General features: G+C 36.2%; 1 protein-coding gene across 50 annotated transcripts in view; it reads right to left on the minus strand.

The window, feature by feature from the left end:
• The window catches only part of ANK2 (ankyrin 2), a 699107-nt gene that overhangs the window by 122740 nt on the left and 559413 nt on the right, over positions 1-16954 (minus strand). For all 50 annotated transcript variants that reach the window (XM_060416741.1, XM_060416751.1, XM_060416762.1 and 47 more), the window contains 4 exons: positions 14030-14128; positions 12632-12730; positions 5545-5643; positions 1493-1690 (listed from right to left, as the gene is read on the minus strand). In XM_060416741.1, the coding sequence (XP_060272724.1) occupies positions 1493-1690; positions 5545-5643; positions 12632-12730; positions 14030-14128 (495 nt within the window). The remainder of the gene's footprint in view (positions 1-1492; positions 1691-5544; positions 5644-12631; positions 12731-14029; positions 14129-16954) is intronic.

Consider the following 16954-nt stretch of genomic DNA (forward strand, 5'->3'; position numbering starts at 1 on the left):
AATATATTTTTATAACATGCCAATCAAGATATATTTGTTTTAGAAAGAAATTAATAAGTGCTGAAATATTTTCAAAAATAGTATGAAGAATTTTTGAAATAACTGTAAGAAGATATCTCTTAAAAGCAAAGAAATGTGGAGAAGTCTTTAAGGTACTTTTTAACTTTCCATACTAGGATAATGTGCAGGAATTGGGGGAAATTACATAAAAATTTGTTAACCCCATGCTTAATCCTTATGTGTTATGCTTAAGTATTATATTTTTATTTGAACAATGATGACTCTATATGGAATAGCTGTATCCATTCTGCTAGTTAACAATTTTGCATGTCCCAATAGGGACTTTTTATCAGAAAATATTTTGCTACATTAACAGTTCTTGGGAAAGTATATAATTTTCTTTAACCTATGACATTATTATTCACAACATTTTAAAACTAATTTCCCATCTATTAGCTATGTAACAAGCCAGATATAAATAACCACATGTATATGTAGCACTTAAAAGATCTTCAGTGATTAGAGTATGATATTTTACAAGCTTATTGGCCACTATCCAATTAAAAATGAGTACTTTTTTCTTTATAAGAAAACAAACATCATGTGATTGCACATAACCCAAAACGTATAGTTGTTTCCCAAGCAATAATAAATAAGTTGATTCCAATGGAAAATTTCTTATAAAAGTAGATCCAATATTTTCTAATTCTAATACATTCTCTTAAATATTCATTGCCTGAAGACTAATTTAACTGACATAAACAAATAGAAAAAAGGATTTGCCTTTAGTTAGAGAATTAGGAAACAAGAGGCATAAATTAATACACTCCTAATATTTCCAATGATTATGGTTAAGATATAAGTGCAGCAAGGAAACTTATTCAATATTAGACCGTGAGGAAAACAGAAGGTGCTCTAGGGACAACCACTTGCAGATTTCTCTTGAGCAACTGCTGAAATAGTTCATATAAAATGCTTCCTGAAGTAAAGAGATGAAAAGCATCACTCTTCTATTAGTCTATGGTTGAGTACCTCTCCGAGTGAATTCTTTACAGCTTACATTTTACATTACCTTACACAGTCAAATCTGTTCACTTTAAAACACTTTTCCCCCAAAGGTTATAAAGTTTAGCTTTTTTACAATTTTATTCTGACTCTATATAGAGGTGTATAGAACTTATTTTTGTAACTGCCTATTTTGCAACTCCGATTTTCCGTTTGAAAATGCTTATCACTCCAGAGGTTTCATATTATCTATGACTTGCTAATTATGGCAATGTTACCTTGGTGTTCTCTTAAACCTATCCCTGCCATTATTTAACAGCAAACTGTGAAGGCATGAAGTAGGCAGGCAACTTGTGGGAGGTGACAAATTTAGAATTAATTGCATATCTGTAACCATGCACTGCTGCTGTCTGCAACCATTGATCAATCAGTGTGGGTTTGCTGGTGTCAATCTGTGTTCATTTAACGTGGACTGGGCCAGGTTTACCAGGGCTCTGGCGTTCGGGTTGGCTCTCTTGTCCAGAAGAAGTTTGGTTACACGGTAGTGGCCACAGTGTGCGGCAACGTGGAGGGCCGTCAAGTAGTCCAAAGTGACGTCATCAACAGGCGCCTTGTGCTGGAGCAGGTGCTTGACGCATTCCACGTGGTCTCCCTGCGCAGCCATGTGAAGTGGAGACAGACCATTCTGCACATCAAAACCAAACCAGGCCCACATTTTAGTCATACTGAGTAATGTAAGAGAGAGAAAGACATATCATATGGTATCACTTATAGGTGGAATCTAGAAAAAGGGCACAGATGAACTTATTTACAAAACAGAAGCAGAATCACAGATGCAGACAACAAACTTAAGGTTATGGAGGGATAAGGGTGGAAGAGGGATAAATTGGGGGATTGAAGTTGATATATACACACTACTAAAAATAAATAGATAATTAATAAGGACCTATTGTGTAGCACAGGCACTCTACTCAATACTCTGCAATGGCCTATATGAGAAAAGAATCTAAAAACAGTGGGTGTATGTATAACTGACTCACTTTGCTGAAACTAACACTCACACCTGAAATTAACATAACATTGTAAATCAACAATACTCTAGTAAAATTTTTTTCACAAAGAAGTTTGAAGGAAAATGAAAATGTATAGAATAATCAGATGGCAGGGAAAATACAGTGTGTAGTCAGGCAGCATCAGGCTGACTCAGGGATCACAGGGATCATCAGGGATTACAAAGTTAAAGAGAGCCCCATTCAGCCTCAAAAATGGGAGCTGGACTTCATCAGGGTGAAATGTAGCAAGTGTGTATGAGGATGTCAGGAAGTGGTACAAGTAACCAGGGAATTCCTGGTGCATAGAGGTGAGGGCATAAGGTGAATGAGGGACAGTTCAACACCTGCCTAATGGCACCAGCACAATAAACACTTTTCTGGAGTTGGGCTTCTGGAGAGTATTCAGTGAAACAGAGAAGGAGGTGGTTGGACAAAGGGGAGGTTAAACACAAAAATTACAGAGGCTTTACAGTGACCAAACGGAGAGGCCAAGCATGAGGATCATCTACTGCTCTCACCAAGATTGTTAAAATCACCAGTTAGAACAGGGGTTGTGGGGACTTCCCTGGTGGTCCAGTGGCTAAGACCCGACACTCTCAATGCAAGAGGTCCAGGTTTGATCCCTGGTCATGGACTCGATCTTGCATCACAACTAAGACCCAGTGCATCCAAATAAATAATAGATACATGTTTTGTGTTGTGTTTTTTTTCTAAAGGATGAGTTGTAGAGAAGAGTCAGTTTACTGAGAATTTGAATTTTCAAAGAAAGAGGGAGGCTGACAACTAGATAGATGAATATTTGCTTGAAGGAGGAATAAAAGATGATACAAAGCCGGGCGATATGGAGAGGGAGGGAAGCTAGTCTGGTATTAGTTGCCTTGGCCCTTTCCAGGCTTGTATTGTCACCTCGCTCCAAGATGGTTAATTCACTTTCTTCTGTTCCTTACCATAAACATAGTTCTACTTTTTGTAGCTAACTCCTTGTCTATCTTACCCACGTAAATTCCGAGCTTCTTGAAACTACAGATGGCATATTATTTTTCTTGACAGTCCCTTGGTGTTCAGAACACTGCTTGGCACATTGCAGCTACTCACTACGATAGACTGATGATGCACGTGTGCCTGCATGCTCAATCATTTCAATCACGCCTGACTCTTTGCAACACTAAGGACCATAGCCCACCAGGATCCGCTCTCCATGGGATTCTCCAGGCAAGAATACTGCAGTGGTTTGCCAAACCCTTCTCCAGGGGATCTTCCCGACACAGGGGTCAAACCTGCGTCTCCTGGATCTTGGGTATTGCAAGCAGATACTTTACCCACTGAGTCTCCTGGGAAGACCAGTTTGATGATATATGAATGATATCTGATTTTTACAAGTAGGCCATTAAAAAATTCCATCAAGGTAATCCATAGTCCTCATTAGTGATTATAATTACAGGCGAATTCTGCAGATGAGATTATTTTATAGTTTGTGGACTGGCCTATCTGCCTACCCTCCATTTGATACAGGTCTTTTATTAGTTATAGCATGACCAGTGTGAAACTTTGTTCCTTCCATTTAAATTTCAATCTATTTCCTCAACAAAAATTTTCCTTAATTATGTATGCATTACCCAGCCCCAAAGGTTGCATTTTAAAGGCAGATCTCTACAACATTCATAGTATAGATATGAGAATGAAAATGATGCAGATGATTTATTCTTTGTCTTCATATACTTCTGATTTGAAACCACTCTTTCAGGACCTATGAGGCACATCTCTAAAGACTGAGTTCATTCCATACAAATTTTGAACCTGTGGGCTGGGTTTTGCTCCAATGATTTCAATTAAATATTTAATTATAACATAAATTGAAAAATATGTCCTTGTGTACTGCCTTATTTTTCTCAGCCTACCCTAGTTACAGCAGCAGTTGATATGAATCATGTTCAAAGGATGGGAGAAATGCAATAGGGAGAAAATAAAAGAAATGCCCCCTGTCTAAATTTCTGCTCTATTTAAGGATCCAAGTGTTGTTACATTTCCCATTAAATAACTCTGTGTGATTATTTGCAAACTGTGCCTCACAATATCTTTTGGTAACCCAAAGAAAATATCCAATAAATCAGCTCATCACTCTGTTTCTATTTGTATGGATAAGAGTTTTCCTCATGGCTACAAACATTGATGAAATGAGACCAAAATATACTAGATGTACTATGCCATAGAGAACAATATGCTTGTTTAATGGTTCTCTGTAGCTAGACTATCCTAACTTTTGCTTTTCATATCACCTATTAATCCCAATTATAATCAACCAATACCACTGGTGAGTAATTCTTTTTAATAGTACTGTCTAACAAATAAAGATTGGACAGCTTAACCTATACAATCTTTTCTTGTATTGTTACTTGTACTTCTTTAAAACATAATTTTATATGCGTTTTACAGCCATCTCAGAGTATCATAAAAATGTAGACTGACAATGTTTAGAGACATTATCACATATATAATATCCTCATTTACATATAATACAGTAATATTCACATTTCTATCTACAGAGAGAACAGCAGGTAAAAATACAGAAATAATTGGAAGTTATACATTTACTATAAAATAAAGTTGGCTTAAAAGTCAACACTCAGAAAACTAAGATCACAGCATCCAGTCCCATCACTTCATGGCAAATAGATGGGGAAACAGTGGAAACAGTGACAGACTTTATTTTGGGGGGTTCAAAAATCACTGTAGATGGTGACTGCAGCCATGAAATTAAAAGATGCTTACTCCCTGGAAGAAAAGTTATGACCAACATAGACAGCATATTAAAAAGCAGAGACATTACTTTGCCAACAAAGGACCATTTAGTCAAGGCTACAGTTTATCCAATAGTCATATACGGATGTGAGAGTTTGACTATAAAGAAAGCTGAGTGCCAAAGAATTGATGCTTTTGAGCTGTGGTGTTGGAGAAGAATCTTGAGAGTCCCTTGAACTGAAGGAGATATAACCAGTCCATCCTAAAGGAAATCAGTCCTGAATATTCATTGGAAGGACTGATGTTGAATGAAACTCCAATACTTTGGCCAGCTGATGTGAAGAACTGACTCACTGGAAAAGACCCTGATGCTGGGAAAGATTGAGGGCAAGAGGAGAAGGGGAGGACAGAGGATCAGATGGTTGGATGTCATCGCTGACTCAATGGACATGAGTTTGAGTAAACTCTGGAGTTGGTGATAGACAGGGAGGCTTGGCGTGCTGCAGTCCATGACATTACAAAGAGTTGGACATGACTGAGCGATTCAACTGAACTGACACATTTAATACACCTCAATGCATGTATTTTTTAAAATAATTTTTAAAGTTTGATACCTACAACTCATTCCTCAAACACAACTATTGAGGAACTAGAATGTGCTCAGCTGATGCTTTGATTTCAAGAATAGATATTACCAAAAAATGTATTAAAGAGTTTGCTGGACACCGTCTTCCTCGTAACAACTCACCTTCGTCCTTGCCAGCAAGGGAGCGCCCCGCTCCAGCAGAAGCTCCACCACTTGGTCATGACCGCTTCTTGCAGCACAATGAAGGGGTGTCAACCCATCCTGCCAAAAGAATGAAAGATAGGCCTGAGTTCACTTAAAACAAACCAACCAAGATTGGATCTACTGCCATCTTGAAGAGAGGGTTTCCTAAATTCAGTTCCAGTGACTCAGATCAGTTAAGTGACAGAGAAGAAAACTTAAGAGAGAAAACAAGATAGAGAGATCTTGATAGAGAGAAAGAGAAAGGCAAAGACAAAACAGAAAGAGGGAGAGAAAGAAAAATCCCATGTGTGGAGGTTCAACATAAAAAATAAAAAATAAAAAAAAAAAGAAACTGTGGCTGGTCATGAATTTGCATATTTAGGAAGATGGAGAAGCAAAGTGTGCTGCATTTGCTGAACTTCAAAGTCCTACTTGCCTGGAGCCACCCCCAGAGATGATATTTGATGATTCTATTTTCATTCTGGTTATTCTAACACAGCTCCTAAAAATTCTTCTTAATCTAACTTGTCCATCTATCTTCTCCTTGATTGGTCACTTTTGATAAATTCTTCTGAAATGCTCCATGAGGCTTATAAAAAAAAAGGGTCAATTTTTTTCACCTTCTTCTAAAGGTTTCTGCTCATATTTCCATCATTTTACAAAATACATAATTATTTTTCAAAGATTAAATTTATTATCAGTAAATAGCATTAAACTACTGTCAAAATTATGACACAACTGCATGTTTCTGACCTTGATAATGTCACGGGTAGTTTTTAACTCTAGGGCAATCTCCAATACTTTGGCCACCTGATGTGAAGAACTGACTCATTGGAAAAGACTCTGATGCTGGGAAAGATTGAAGGCAGGAGGAGAAGGGGACGACAGAGGATGAGATGGTTGGATGGCATCACTGACTCGATGGACATGAGTTTGAGCAAGCTTTAGGAGTTGGTGGTGGACAGGGAAACCTGGCGTGCTGCAGTCCACGGGGTCGCAAAGAGTCAGACACGACTGAGCAACTGAACTGAACTGAATCTCCAAGTACCCTGTGTCTTTTGGGCTTTATGGGTAACATGGCCCAAGAGCAGAATAGATGGAAAATATGGTATAAGATATATAAGAACAATGGGTAAGAAGCAAAACAGAAAATAAAACCCTGAGTACATAAATTTACTAGTGATTTCAGATTTAAAGGAAAAACAAAAAAAGGATTGCCTCAGGAAAAGAGGTTGAGAAGATATGTAGTGTTTGAGAAAATGAGGGATGACAAGCAGTTAAGAGGATTTTAGAAGCTTCTGATTTATCCAGAATTTTAATGGCCTACCTTTTGTGTTTCTGCTTCAATGACTGCTATCTCTGGGTTATGTTTTCCTCCTAATGAATATCACTCATCTGGTTTGCAACACTCTTCCTGGTCCAACATTCTGTGATGTCTAAGCTAGCTATCCAGATCTGTGCTCTACCCTTCTCTACCGTGGGCTACCCTGCCCCCTGGCTTCTGGCTGGGGTTGGCCAATGGGATACACAGCAAGATATGGAAGCAACTTCCTGAAGGGTCTGCAGTGTCTGGCAGTGTCTCTTTAACCAAGTGTGCACTCCTACCAAAGCAGCCTTCCGTGTACAGCTCTCTCCTTTGAAGGGCAGGTGACCTCTTCTACTTCTCACCTTTCAGACCTAGGGTTGTTAATGAGCCCTGTGGGCAACTAGCCCCAGGGATATGCCACCTTCCCTGTTGCCTCCCCTTCAGTCCAGCTACAATGGAGTAAATAAGCCCTTGAATAATCTCTAGTCAAATTATCAAATTTGAGTGTGTCCTCTGATTTTGGCTAGGACCTTAATGATAACTATTCCTTGCTTTGTTAAATCTATTCGGCCAGTATTGAGATACTAGCAACCAAAATAGACCCTGCAGTTTTGGGGTATCTGAGAATTAGCATGAAAAGACTGTCTTCTCTGCAATATATATATATATATATATATATATATATATATATATATAAACTACTGCAGTTGAGATGCCAATTAATTTTAAAGTTTGCCAAAAAGAACTTAAAAGAAAAACTGTGTGGGCAAGGTGATTACCATGATGACGCATTTGTACACTGGTACCAGTGACTGGTGGTGGACATACTGAGCACTGGTTGCTCTATTATAAGTGAAATAGCAATTAGATGCAACTTTATATCTCAAAACTATTCTTGGTGGGGGCTTCATGGAGATCTAGAGCTTGAGAAATCCAACACAGTAAATGAAGACACGACGCACACAGTCCGGCATGTCCAGTGGTTTCTGGAACCACTGAGCGCTGGGTGTGCGTGTGTCTCGGATCAACCCAGATTCTGGGTGAATCTGCCTGAGGCTCAGCTTCACGATATGTTGAATGAGGATGGTTTTTCTTACCCAGTTTAACTTACAGCCTTGTTCGAAAGATGAAGGGATGCTATTTTAAATCACTTTTAGAAAAGGCAGAGTATTGCTTTCTACAGATTATATGAAATATTCATTGCATAATCATTTTGAAACCTCCAAAATGCTCTCAGAATAATAGGAAAATATGGAGAACACTTAATAAACCCACCAGAATATCAAGGAGCAGTAAGGGTTAAATAATTGGTTCTACTAATAAATATTACAATTTAGTGATGTAATTTATCTGCCTGTATAAACGATATGTAAATTGTATCAAATTCAAGTTGCCCAACATTATCAATCTGGGAAGATTTTGGATATATTCTAAAAAGTACAGTGTCTCATCCCCTGCCCCAAATCTTTATCGAGATGTTTTATATTCAAGAATGTTTTAAACTCTTAGGAGCTATTACCTGTTCATTACCCTTTTTTTTTTTTTTTTTCCACTTACATTCCTAAGACTGTATTTGAAGATCACCTTTTCTCCCGCTTCAGAGGCCCCTTCTGTGTGTTCTCTTCCCCCCACCACACTGGAATCATTCAAATCACACCGTGACGTCTGTAATCCTTAAAAGGACACCATGTATCTGGCTAGTAACCCACAGCATTAGCTTCTTACAACCATTTCTCTTCTTATCTTTTCCTCTCCTCCCTGTCAGCTTAGATTATTCTTCCAGCAATGTATCCTGAAGTCTATGTGTTAATATAAGCTCTGCTAATTACTAAGCTGTGTGTCCCTGGATAAGTTATATAACTCCTCTGAAACTCATTTTTCACATTGGTAGTCTCATTTCTCAATTGAAACCACCATATTTTCTCAACAAGAAAACAATAATACTTGGTAAGTTGTTAGGAAGATGAATTAAGATGATATTAGCATAGTACTTAACAAGGTGCCTAGAAAAGCATGTGCATATGACAGCTTATAGCCACTGCTACTACTTTAATTATTACTTCTAATAATAAGTAGCAAGGGTGATCTCTTTTTCTGATGCATTGTTTTTCATTTATCATCCTCTAATGTTTTTTGTACATTTTTATTGCTTGCATTGAAATACATATTTCAATCTTTTAACCATAATCCTTATAAGAAGTATTTCCACATTTAGATAAAAATAAGTTTAAAAATAAAAAAGAATAATGCCTTTAATAAAAGTTAAGTTAATAATATCATGTTTAACTAGCTATAACATTTGTTTTGACATGAAAATGAGGTTTTTCAGACACTAGTAAACCAAGGCTCTGGTGAAAATGTCTTAAGAGTTTCACATGAGATTCTAGTCAATGATGAGAATGCCTCTGAAATGCAAAATGTTTCAATGACTGACATAATGCTGGTGAAAGTGGTGAGAAACTGTGGGTTTGATTTTTTAAATTGCCCCAAAGCCTTTACATATAATATTACAGAATAATATGTATATTATTTAAAATTAATCTATAGACACATTATTATACTACCTAAAAAGATAGTCAAAAACAAATACAACATTTTTAAATTTTAAAATATATTTTTAAAGGACAAAAGAAAAAACAAACCATGAATTGGCCTCCTGATTCCAGACATAGTCCTGGATTTTCAGCATTTACCTCTATGAGATTCTACTTTTGGTAAGAAGGATACGGGTCTAATAATTATAGCCCAAACCTAAAGAATGTAACAGCTTTTAAAATTCTACTTGAGAAATGAGGAAATGTTTTCACTTACGGGAACAGCTCAGTGCCACCTTCAGTATTGTGACTGATCCCAGGGTACACTGGAATCAGTTTGCGCAAATCGGTGAGAGTCAATTTTTTGCCTAGCTTTTCTCAGTTCTGCGTCAGTGATATGACATTGGTAGCTCTGGTTGGCCATGATAGAAGTATGGAAGTATTTACACCACGAGAATCACCAGAGGGAAAGGCTACAAATCAGAGTCTATAGTTTATTTTTTTGAAGAGCTTATTATTAAACTTTTACCAGTATGCTGCTAACCTGCTCCCTTGGGTATTCTTGATATGCATCTCTGAGTACAGAGATCTAGTCTGTCTTTGTTAACAGCTGTATCACTAGGGTTCATAACGTCAGGTAGGAAATCAATAACTATTTATTTAAGGAAGGAATGTGTACAATTAGAAAGTCTATTTTCACTTTATAAATTCCTGAGTGAAATTCTGTTTATTTGCTATATCTAAAAGCTACACTGGGTGAAATACAGTCCAAATATTCCCTGTAAGAAGAAGAAAGCAATGCTTACACTGACAGAACCAGCATAAAAATCCATTTCTCAGAACCCTTTCTATGAAAAAGCAATGCTCACTTGCAGTTACACTTTTAAACCATACAGTGTTAAGTGTTAGTGTTAGCCACTCAGTCGTGCCCGACTCTTTGTGACCCAATGGACTGCAGCCCACCAGGCTCCTCTGTCCTTAGTCCTTGAGATTTTCCAGGCAAGGATACTGGAGTGGGTTGCCATTTCCTTCTCCAAGGGATCTTCCCAACCCAGGGATCAAACCCGGGTTTCCTGCACTGCAGGCAGATTCTTTACCAACTGAGCTACAAGGGAAGTCCTTTAAATCATATACGCAAATGTATGAAGGGCCAGCAAATTAGAGCGTATTGTAAAGGACAAAGCAAATATTGTGATGATCAATAAAAACAAAATCAATCGCCCCAATAATGAATGAATACACCAGAAAAGCATTAGTAAGAGTAACATGCATCCTTAAAACACTGACGTAGATAATTTTTTTTTTGCATTTACAAAGTGCTATCTTTACATTGGTCCTCTCAGTTACTAGAGAGTCTCAGTAAAGACAGACAGGTCAGTGTAAAGGGACTCATTATGTAAAGAATGGATTTAAAGAAGGAGGCACCGAAACTCTTTCTTTCAAATACAGATAACAAGTAAGCAAAGCATGTGACATTATATGTAATTATTCCAATTTCTGCATACCTACAGCATAGCAAGAGAAAAGACAGGCCCTCAAAGCAAAGGGCAGAAACCACATAAAACCCTGATGAAAGACACTAGACATCACAGCAAAGATCTTGACAGACAAAGCAAACCATTTCAGAGTTCCCACATGATGACCCAGGTGCTCTGGACCAAATGTCGTAGAGAAATGAGATGTAAAAAGCAACATAGTCTAAAGTCATTAAAAACCAAAATGTATAGTCTGGGACTGGTATAGTTTCTAAAAGCTCAAAGATGATGATTTATTAAAATATTTTTTAGTCTTAAGATTTGCAAGGGAATTAGATCTCTATTCCTTCGACTATGAGAATGCAAAGCCCCAGAATTAAACAAAGTGATAATAAAATATCATAAGGGACATATTCTATCTACTAACTTATATAGACTTCTTCCACCATACATTTCAGAATTTTACATAATAGGGATGTTTAAAGTTTTGCTTAAGTCTATGAGTAATCAAATGTACTCGAGACAACACTAAAGTACTAGTTTAATGTTTAAGCAAGTAATTGTACATCATTTCCATAACATGATAAAAATTATGAGTAGCTAAGTAATTTATTGGTAGTTCAGCTGGTAAAGAGTCCACAATGCAGGAGAACCTGGTTTGCTTTTTGGGCTGGGAAGATTCTCTGGAGAAGGGATAGGCTACCCATTCCAGTATTTTAGGGTTTCCCTGGTGGCTCAGATGGTAAAGAATCCACCTGCAATGTAGGAGACGTGGGTTTGATCCCTGGACTGGGAAGCTCCCCTGAAGGAGGGCATGGTAACCCACTCCAGTATTATTCTTGCCTGGAGAATCCCCATGGACAGAGGAGCCTGGTGGGCTATAGTCCATGGGCTGCAAAGAGTCAGACACAACTGAGCGACTAACCACAAAATGCTTAAAAAAATACCTAAGAGTTGATTCTCACACAGCCCTAAGAGGCAGGTAGTATTATTAGCCTAACTAAGTTTAGAGAAGACAAGTAAAAGGTTAATATCACTCAGCTAGTAAGCAGAAGGCAGGATTTGAAATCAGGTACTCTGCATTCGGAGTCTGCACTTTAAACAGTGCTTTGTCCTGCTATCTTAGTATCTAGTTTTGGGGACTGCATAAAAACTCAGAGCTATATTTCACTCAAAAAATTTGAAATGAATGAAGGGCACTGCCTCTTGGCAAGTCGACATGAGTAAACGTGCAACCTAGCAATAACTGTATGCCTTTTTTTCCACAAGCATAACCAGAGACCTCCTGCTCAGATCCCTACAGTATAACCAGTTAAGAAAAACGACTTAGGAATTGAAAAGTTCAACCCAAAAGATGTTCAACATGTTTTAAAATATTTTTATGTAAAAACCACACTCTCGTAGCTTAATGTGTCCTAATGAGTTTGGGCTCTTGATATTTATGACTAGCCAAATCACAGATGAGCAAGTTCAATCTTTGATCTTTGTGCCCAGAAAATCAGGAAGCAAGAGCTTGAAAAACTGTCTCGTTGAGGAGCTAGCATTTTGCTTCTCTGGGTACTTATGATCAAATATTAATGCCACTTTATCATGTAAAACATTTATATAATGTACGAATTTTAAAGCAAATCCAAGAAGGTGATTTCCTTGAAAATGCACTGCTTGTGTTTAGGGACTGGCATTTTAAAGTGCCTACTAAAAGAGTACAAAAAATAATAATGGTAGGAAATTGAAAGAACAGAGACACTCACCCTAGTTTTGGCATCGATCTGACCACCACGATCCAGTAGGAGCTTCACCATGTTTGTGTTTCCCCTTTTGGAAGCCACATGCAGAGGAGTGATTCCATTCTACAAAGTGGAGAGACCAAGCAAGAGCATGTTGGGTGCGACAGGGCATGGTGGTGATGGCTCTGTGCTGAAGAGCACAAAGGAGACTGTGACCTATTTTGCAATTTTATCCAAGGGTTCTATGGCTTCAATGCTTTTGATTTTTAAGGAACAAAAAAAGCACACAAACTACATAGCACTATAGAGAATGAAAAACATAATAAAACTGCATAACTAAGTTAATCAATAACTACAACATAGGTACTGAATCGACACATCACAGTCAAGACCCAAAGGAAGCAATTTTGCGTAACAGAAGCAAAATTTCAGATCCTACCTAGTCCAAAGTCTATCTTTCTTAAAACATTCATGCACTTAAAGATTCTGGGATCCTAAAGTTTGCTAGGCTTAAAAATGGAATATACATATGCCAATAAATACCCAATGGAAAAAGGAGTCTTAAAAACATCTTCAGAATAATTCAGAATGAGAAACTTGAAAATAACTCAATACAGTTTCAGGGCAGAAGACTTCTAAGGACAAAAACACTGTAAGCAGGAATTATATGTATTTCTTTTCTTGGCTATTCTATAATCATCATGATGTCAAGGATATGTACCTGATTTTTTGGTATGCTATGATTTTGCAAAATCAAGTATTGCCTTTACAGTATATTAAGCACACTGAATTTTATATCTGTCATGTAAGTGAATTCTTTCCAATGAAAGTATACCATTAAACCTATAACACATCGTAATATCTTTAGCTAATAAGACTCCTCATATGACCAAATTCTCAATTTATTTTAAAAAATCCATGTCAAATTATGTTCCCTATAATCACTGTTAGGACACAGTATAAATGTACTTATATATTTTATACTGAACATTTTAACAGTTTTTTGTTGACTTGAAGCTTCTCATTCATGATTCATGGTGTGACCTTTAAATATAACTGCTCATATTGATGTCAGAATCAGCATCCTCCTTATCGAAAATGATCTGCATGCATGTGAATTTACATACTACTTTTCACTTGCTGGCTCATAATGACTTCCTACGATTTGAAGAGAAAAAAAATGGAAAATCTAATTTCTCCAGCACAGATAAATCCATTAAGAAAAAAATAAATAAAATCTTTATCACTGTTTATTTTTACTTTAGTGAAATGCCAAATTCCCTGGCAGTCCAGTGGTTAGGACACTTTAACTGCTGAGGGCTCAGTTTAATCCCTGCTCAGGGAACCAAGATGCTGCAAGCCACACAATGTAGCCAGTCAACCAATAAATTAAATTAAAAGAGAAACTATTTGAATCCATACCCTGGCTGTGAAGTCCACAGCAGCTCCCCGGTTTAGAAGAAGAGTTGCCACGTTGACGTTTCCATAGTGGGCAGCGATGTGCAAAGGGGTGAATCCACTCTATGGAAAGCAAAGAAACCAGCAGTGAGTAAAGAATTTTACCGCCATGTGTTATAGTCACTGGATTAGTGAAGAAAGTCACATGGTAACTGTCTACCTAACACGTGGGCAAAGTAAATCAGGTCATGAATGCTTTAATAAGATTTTTAAGTTTGAGTGGTATTACTTAAATTTAGTGGTAAATAAGTCAACATAGAAAGGTAAACAAAAATCCTATATTTCTTGGCAACATTATTTCTAATTACTATAACAATTTATTTATTTATGAGATTGGTTGTTTATATAAAACCATGTTTCCTGAGTTGATTTAGCTTTAAAGCAAAACAAAATATGATTAAACAACAGTATTTTTTCAGCCATAGAATATAACTATGAATAAAGAATGTTTTTCCCGAGAAAATTTCACATCTTCTATTTTTAAAATTTGTGTTTTAGTTTGGGTGTTTTTCAAAATGAAAAATAGCATTAGTTGATAATTGAATCTTTGGAACTATGAATACATTGTGAGAAATTCTTACAGAAGATATACAATTTCATCCCACATCATTTATACTATCCTGATATTTCTATCCTCTTTAACAACTGAGTTTTGTCCATCTATATTGTTATGAAAAAAAGTTTATAAAGCAATAGTTAAACAATACAGTAGAATAAATATGAATATAAAATAAAGTGGAATCCAAATTTGAATTTAATCAAAATAAATTTTATCAGTAAGACTAATATAAAAAATAAATTAAATCATATGAGCATTAGAGAACGGTTTACTCTGAGTGTTTTAAAAATGAGTCTGAAAATCTTAAATAGAGAAAAGCATATTTCCTTTCATTTTTGCTAATGAAAGCATAGTTAGAAACTTCTGCCATTTTCACAGCAGAAGCATATTGATTCTTTTCTTATTTACTGTATTAAAAAAAGCATTGTTCCTGCTCTCCATAATTTCCATTGCTTAATAAAAATAACAGGAACAATAAAGACTGTTCCTGTAAAGCTGGGTATCAAATCCTGCAGTTCTGAGACCATTTTGCATTGCCCTCTTTTGTTTGAAATGAATTTTGATATACACAATATTGTTCTTAAGAAATGTTACTCACATCACAACCATTATTTTCCTATTCACTTAGTGACTTTGCTTTTAAAATAGTCTAAATAAGTATTCAGATACCTTAGGTAACAGAAATTCCTCTGTGCTAGTAGCCAAATTAGCTGCAAATAATTTCTGACTCTAGCGAAGCAAGATACAAAATAAGAATAGCAACTATGAATCCAAAGCCTACGCTTATAGTCATGATATTTTTATTTTGTGTCTACATGATGCCAAATATTCATGTCAATACAGAAGAAAAAAAATCAGCCTACAACCTGGGGGCTATTTTACAAAATGTCAAACTTTAATATTTTAGGAAATAATTGACTAGATGTTTTTCATTTTTATCTTGATATTTCCTGTCACCCAGTCATATCCTGAACATGTATCTATTATTTGAGTTACAATTTAATTTCAGAAAAACACAGAGATCACTGATGAATCATTTTCAAATCATTCAAGTATAATAATATTATTTTTCCCATTTTCAGAAATAAACTAATTTATTGCTTGACACAGCCTCATTGAAAATCCACAGTGATGCCTCAGGCTGTGACTCTTGGATTAGCATCAGGCTGGCGTAAGCCCCTCAGGAATCCTTCCCTGATAAACAGGGAGATGGAAGGCTCAGGTCACGATTCTACAGGACTATGGATGAATGGGTTTCTCTTCTTTGTTATTCTACTGTCCTTGAAGAAACACATCTAACTCAGTATGTATCTACTCAAATTGCTGCATAATGATTAGAACCTGCTTTCAAAAATGTAAATAATTACCAAAAATCACTTAAAAGTAAAAATATTAAAATCAGTAATTAAGATATATCAATTTGTATTATTCCAGTCTTGAGCAATTTCACCAAGCAGTTGGGCATTTTTTAAAGTCTCTGACCTAAGATTTGGAACAGAAGAAATGATATGAAGAATTTAAGTCTATTCACATCTCAATGGATAAACTTGTTAATAAACAGGTATTAGTTTTAGAAATACACTACTTATACTAAGCACAAATGCTCAAAATCCTCATAGGTCCACAACCCAGTGATCATATGAAATGTTAATCTAGAGAATTTTCTCAGCAAAGTGAAAATCATCTACAGAAACAGTCACTTGCCTTTGAAGGTTAAATTTTATAATACAGCTTAATTTTTATAATAAACTTTCAACGGTTTTTGTATTAGTGCCTCTTGATAGCAACAAAGAGAGACCACTACACACACGCACTCAGACATACTCTCTCTCTCTCACACACACACTCTAAACCAAACGCTCTTATTGATTTTGTTGGTGGATGGGACTTATTTAGGTATGCGGAAAACAGATGATTTCATGACAACTATTATCAGATAGCAAGATGATGAAAATATTTTGTTCATGGTATGTTCAACATCATTACTGATTATATAGAACGTGATAAAAAAATACAAAAAAGGGCAGTTGCAATTAGATAAGAGGATGAAACACTGGCAGAGCAACCTCCTTAAATTACACTTCACTAGATTCTAAATGGGGAATTCTCATTAAGAGAAGGAGGTCACATCTCTCATTGGCAAAAAGTTAATAATAAAGCTCACTTAGTAAAATAAATATTATGGAAGAGTATTGTTTCATGCTCTACTCTAATGAGCTATTTAAATAGTTATACTGATTAATAATGTTTCAAAAATATGTTATATTAAAATTTTTGAACTACCTATTTGCCCTAATTATACACAAAGTTTCCAAATTAATTTCCTACTA

The sequence above is a fragment of the Ovis aries genome, chromosome 6 (genome assembly GCF_016772045.2).
Source record: "Ovis aries strain OAR_USU_Benz2616 breed Rambouillet chromosome 6, ARS-UI_Ramb_v3.0, whole genome shotgun sequence".
NCBI classification, from domain to species: domain Eukaryota; kingdom Metazoa; phylum Chordata; class Mammalia; order Artiodactyla; family Bovidae; genus Ovis; species Ovis aries.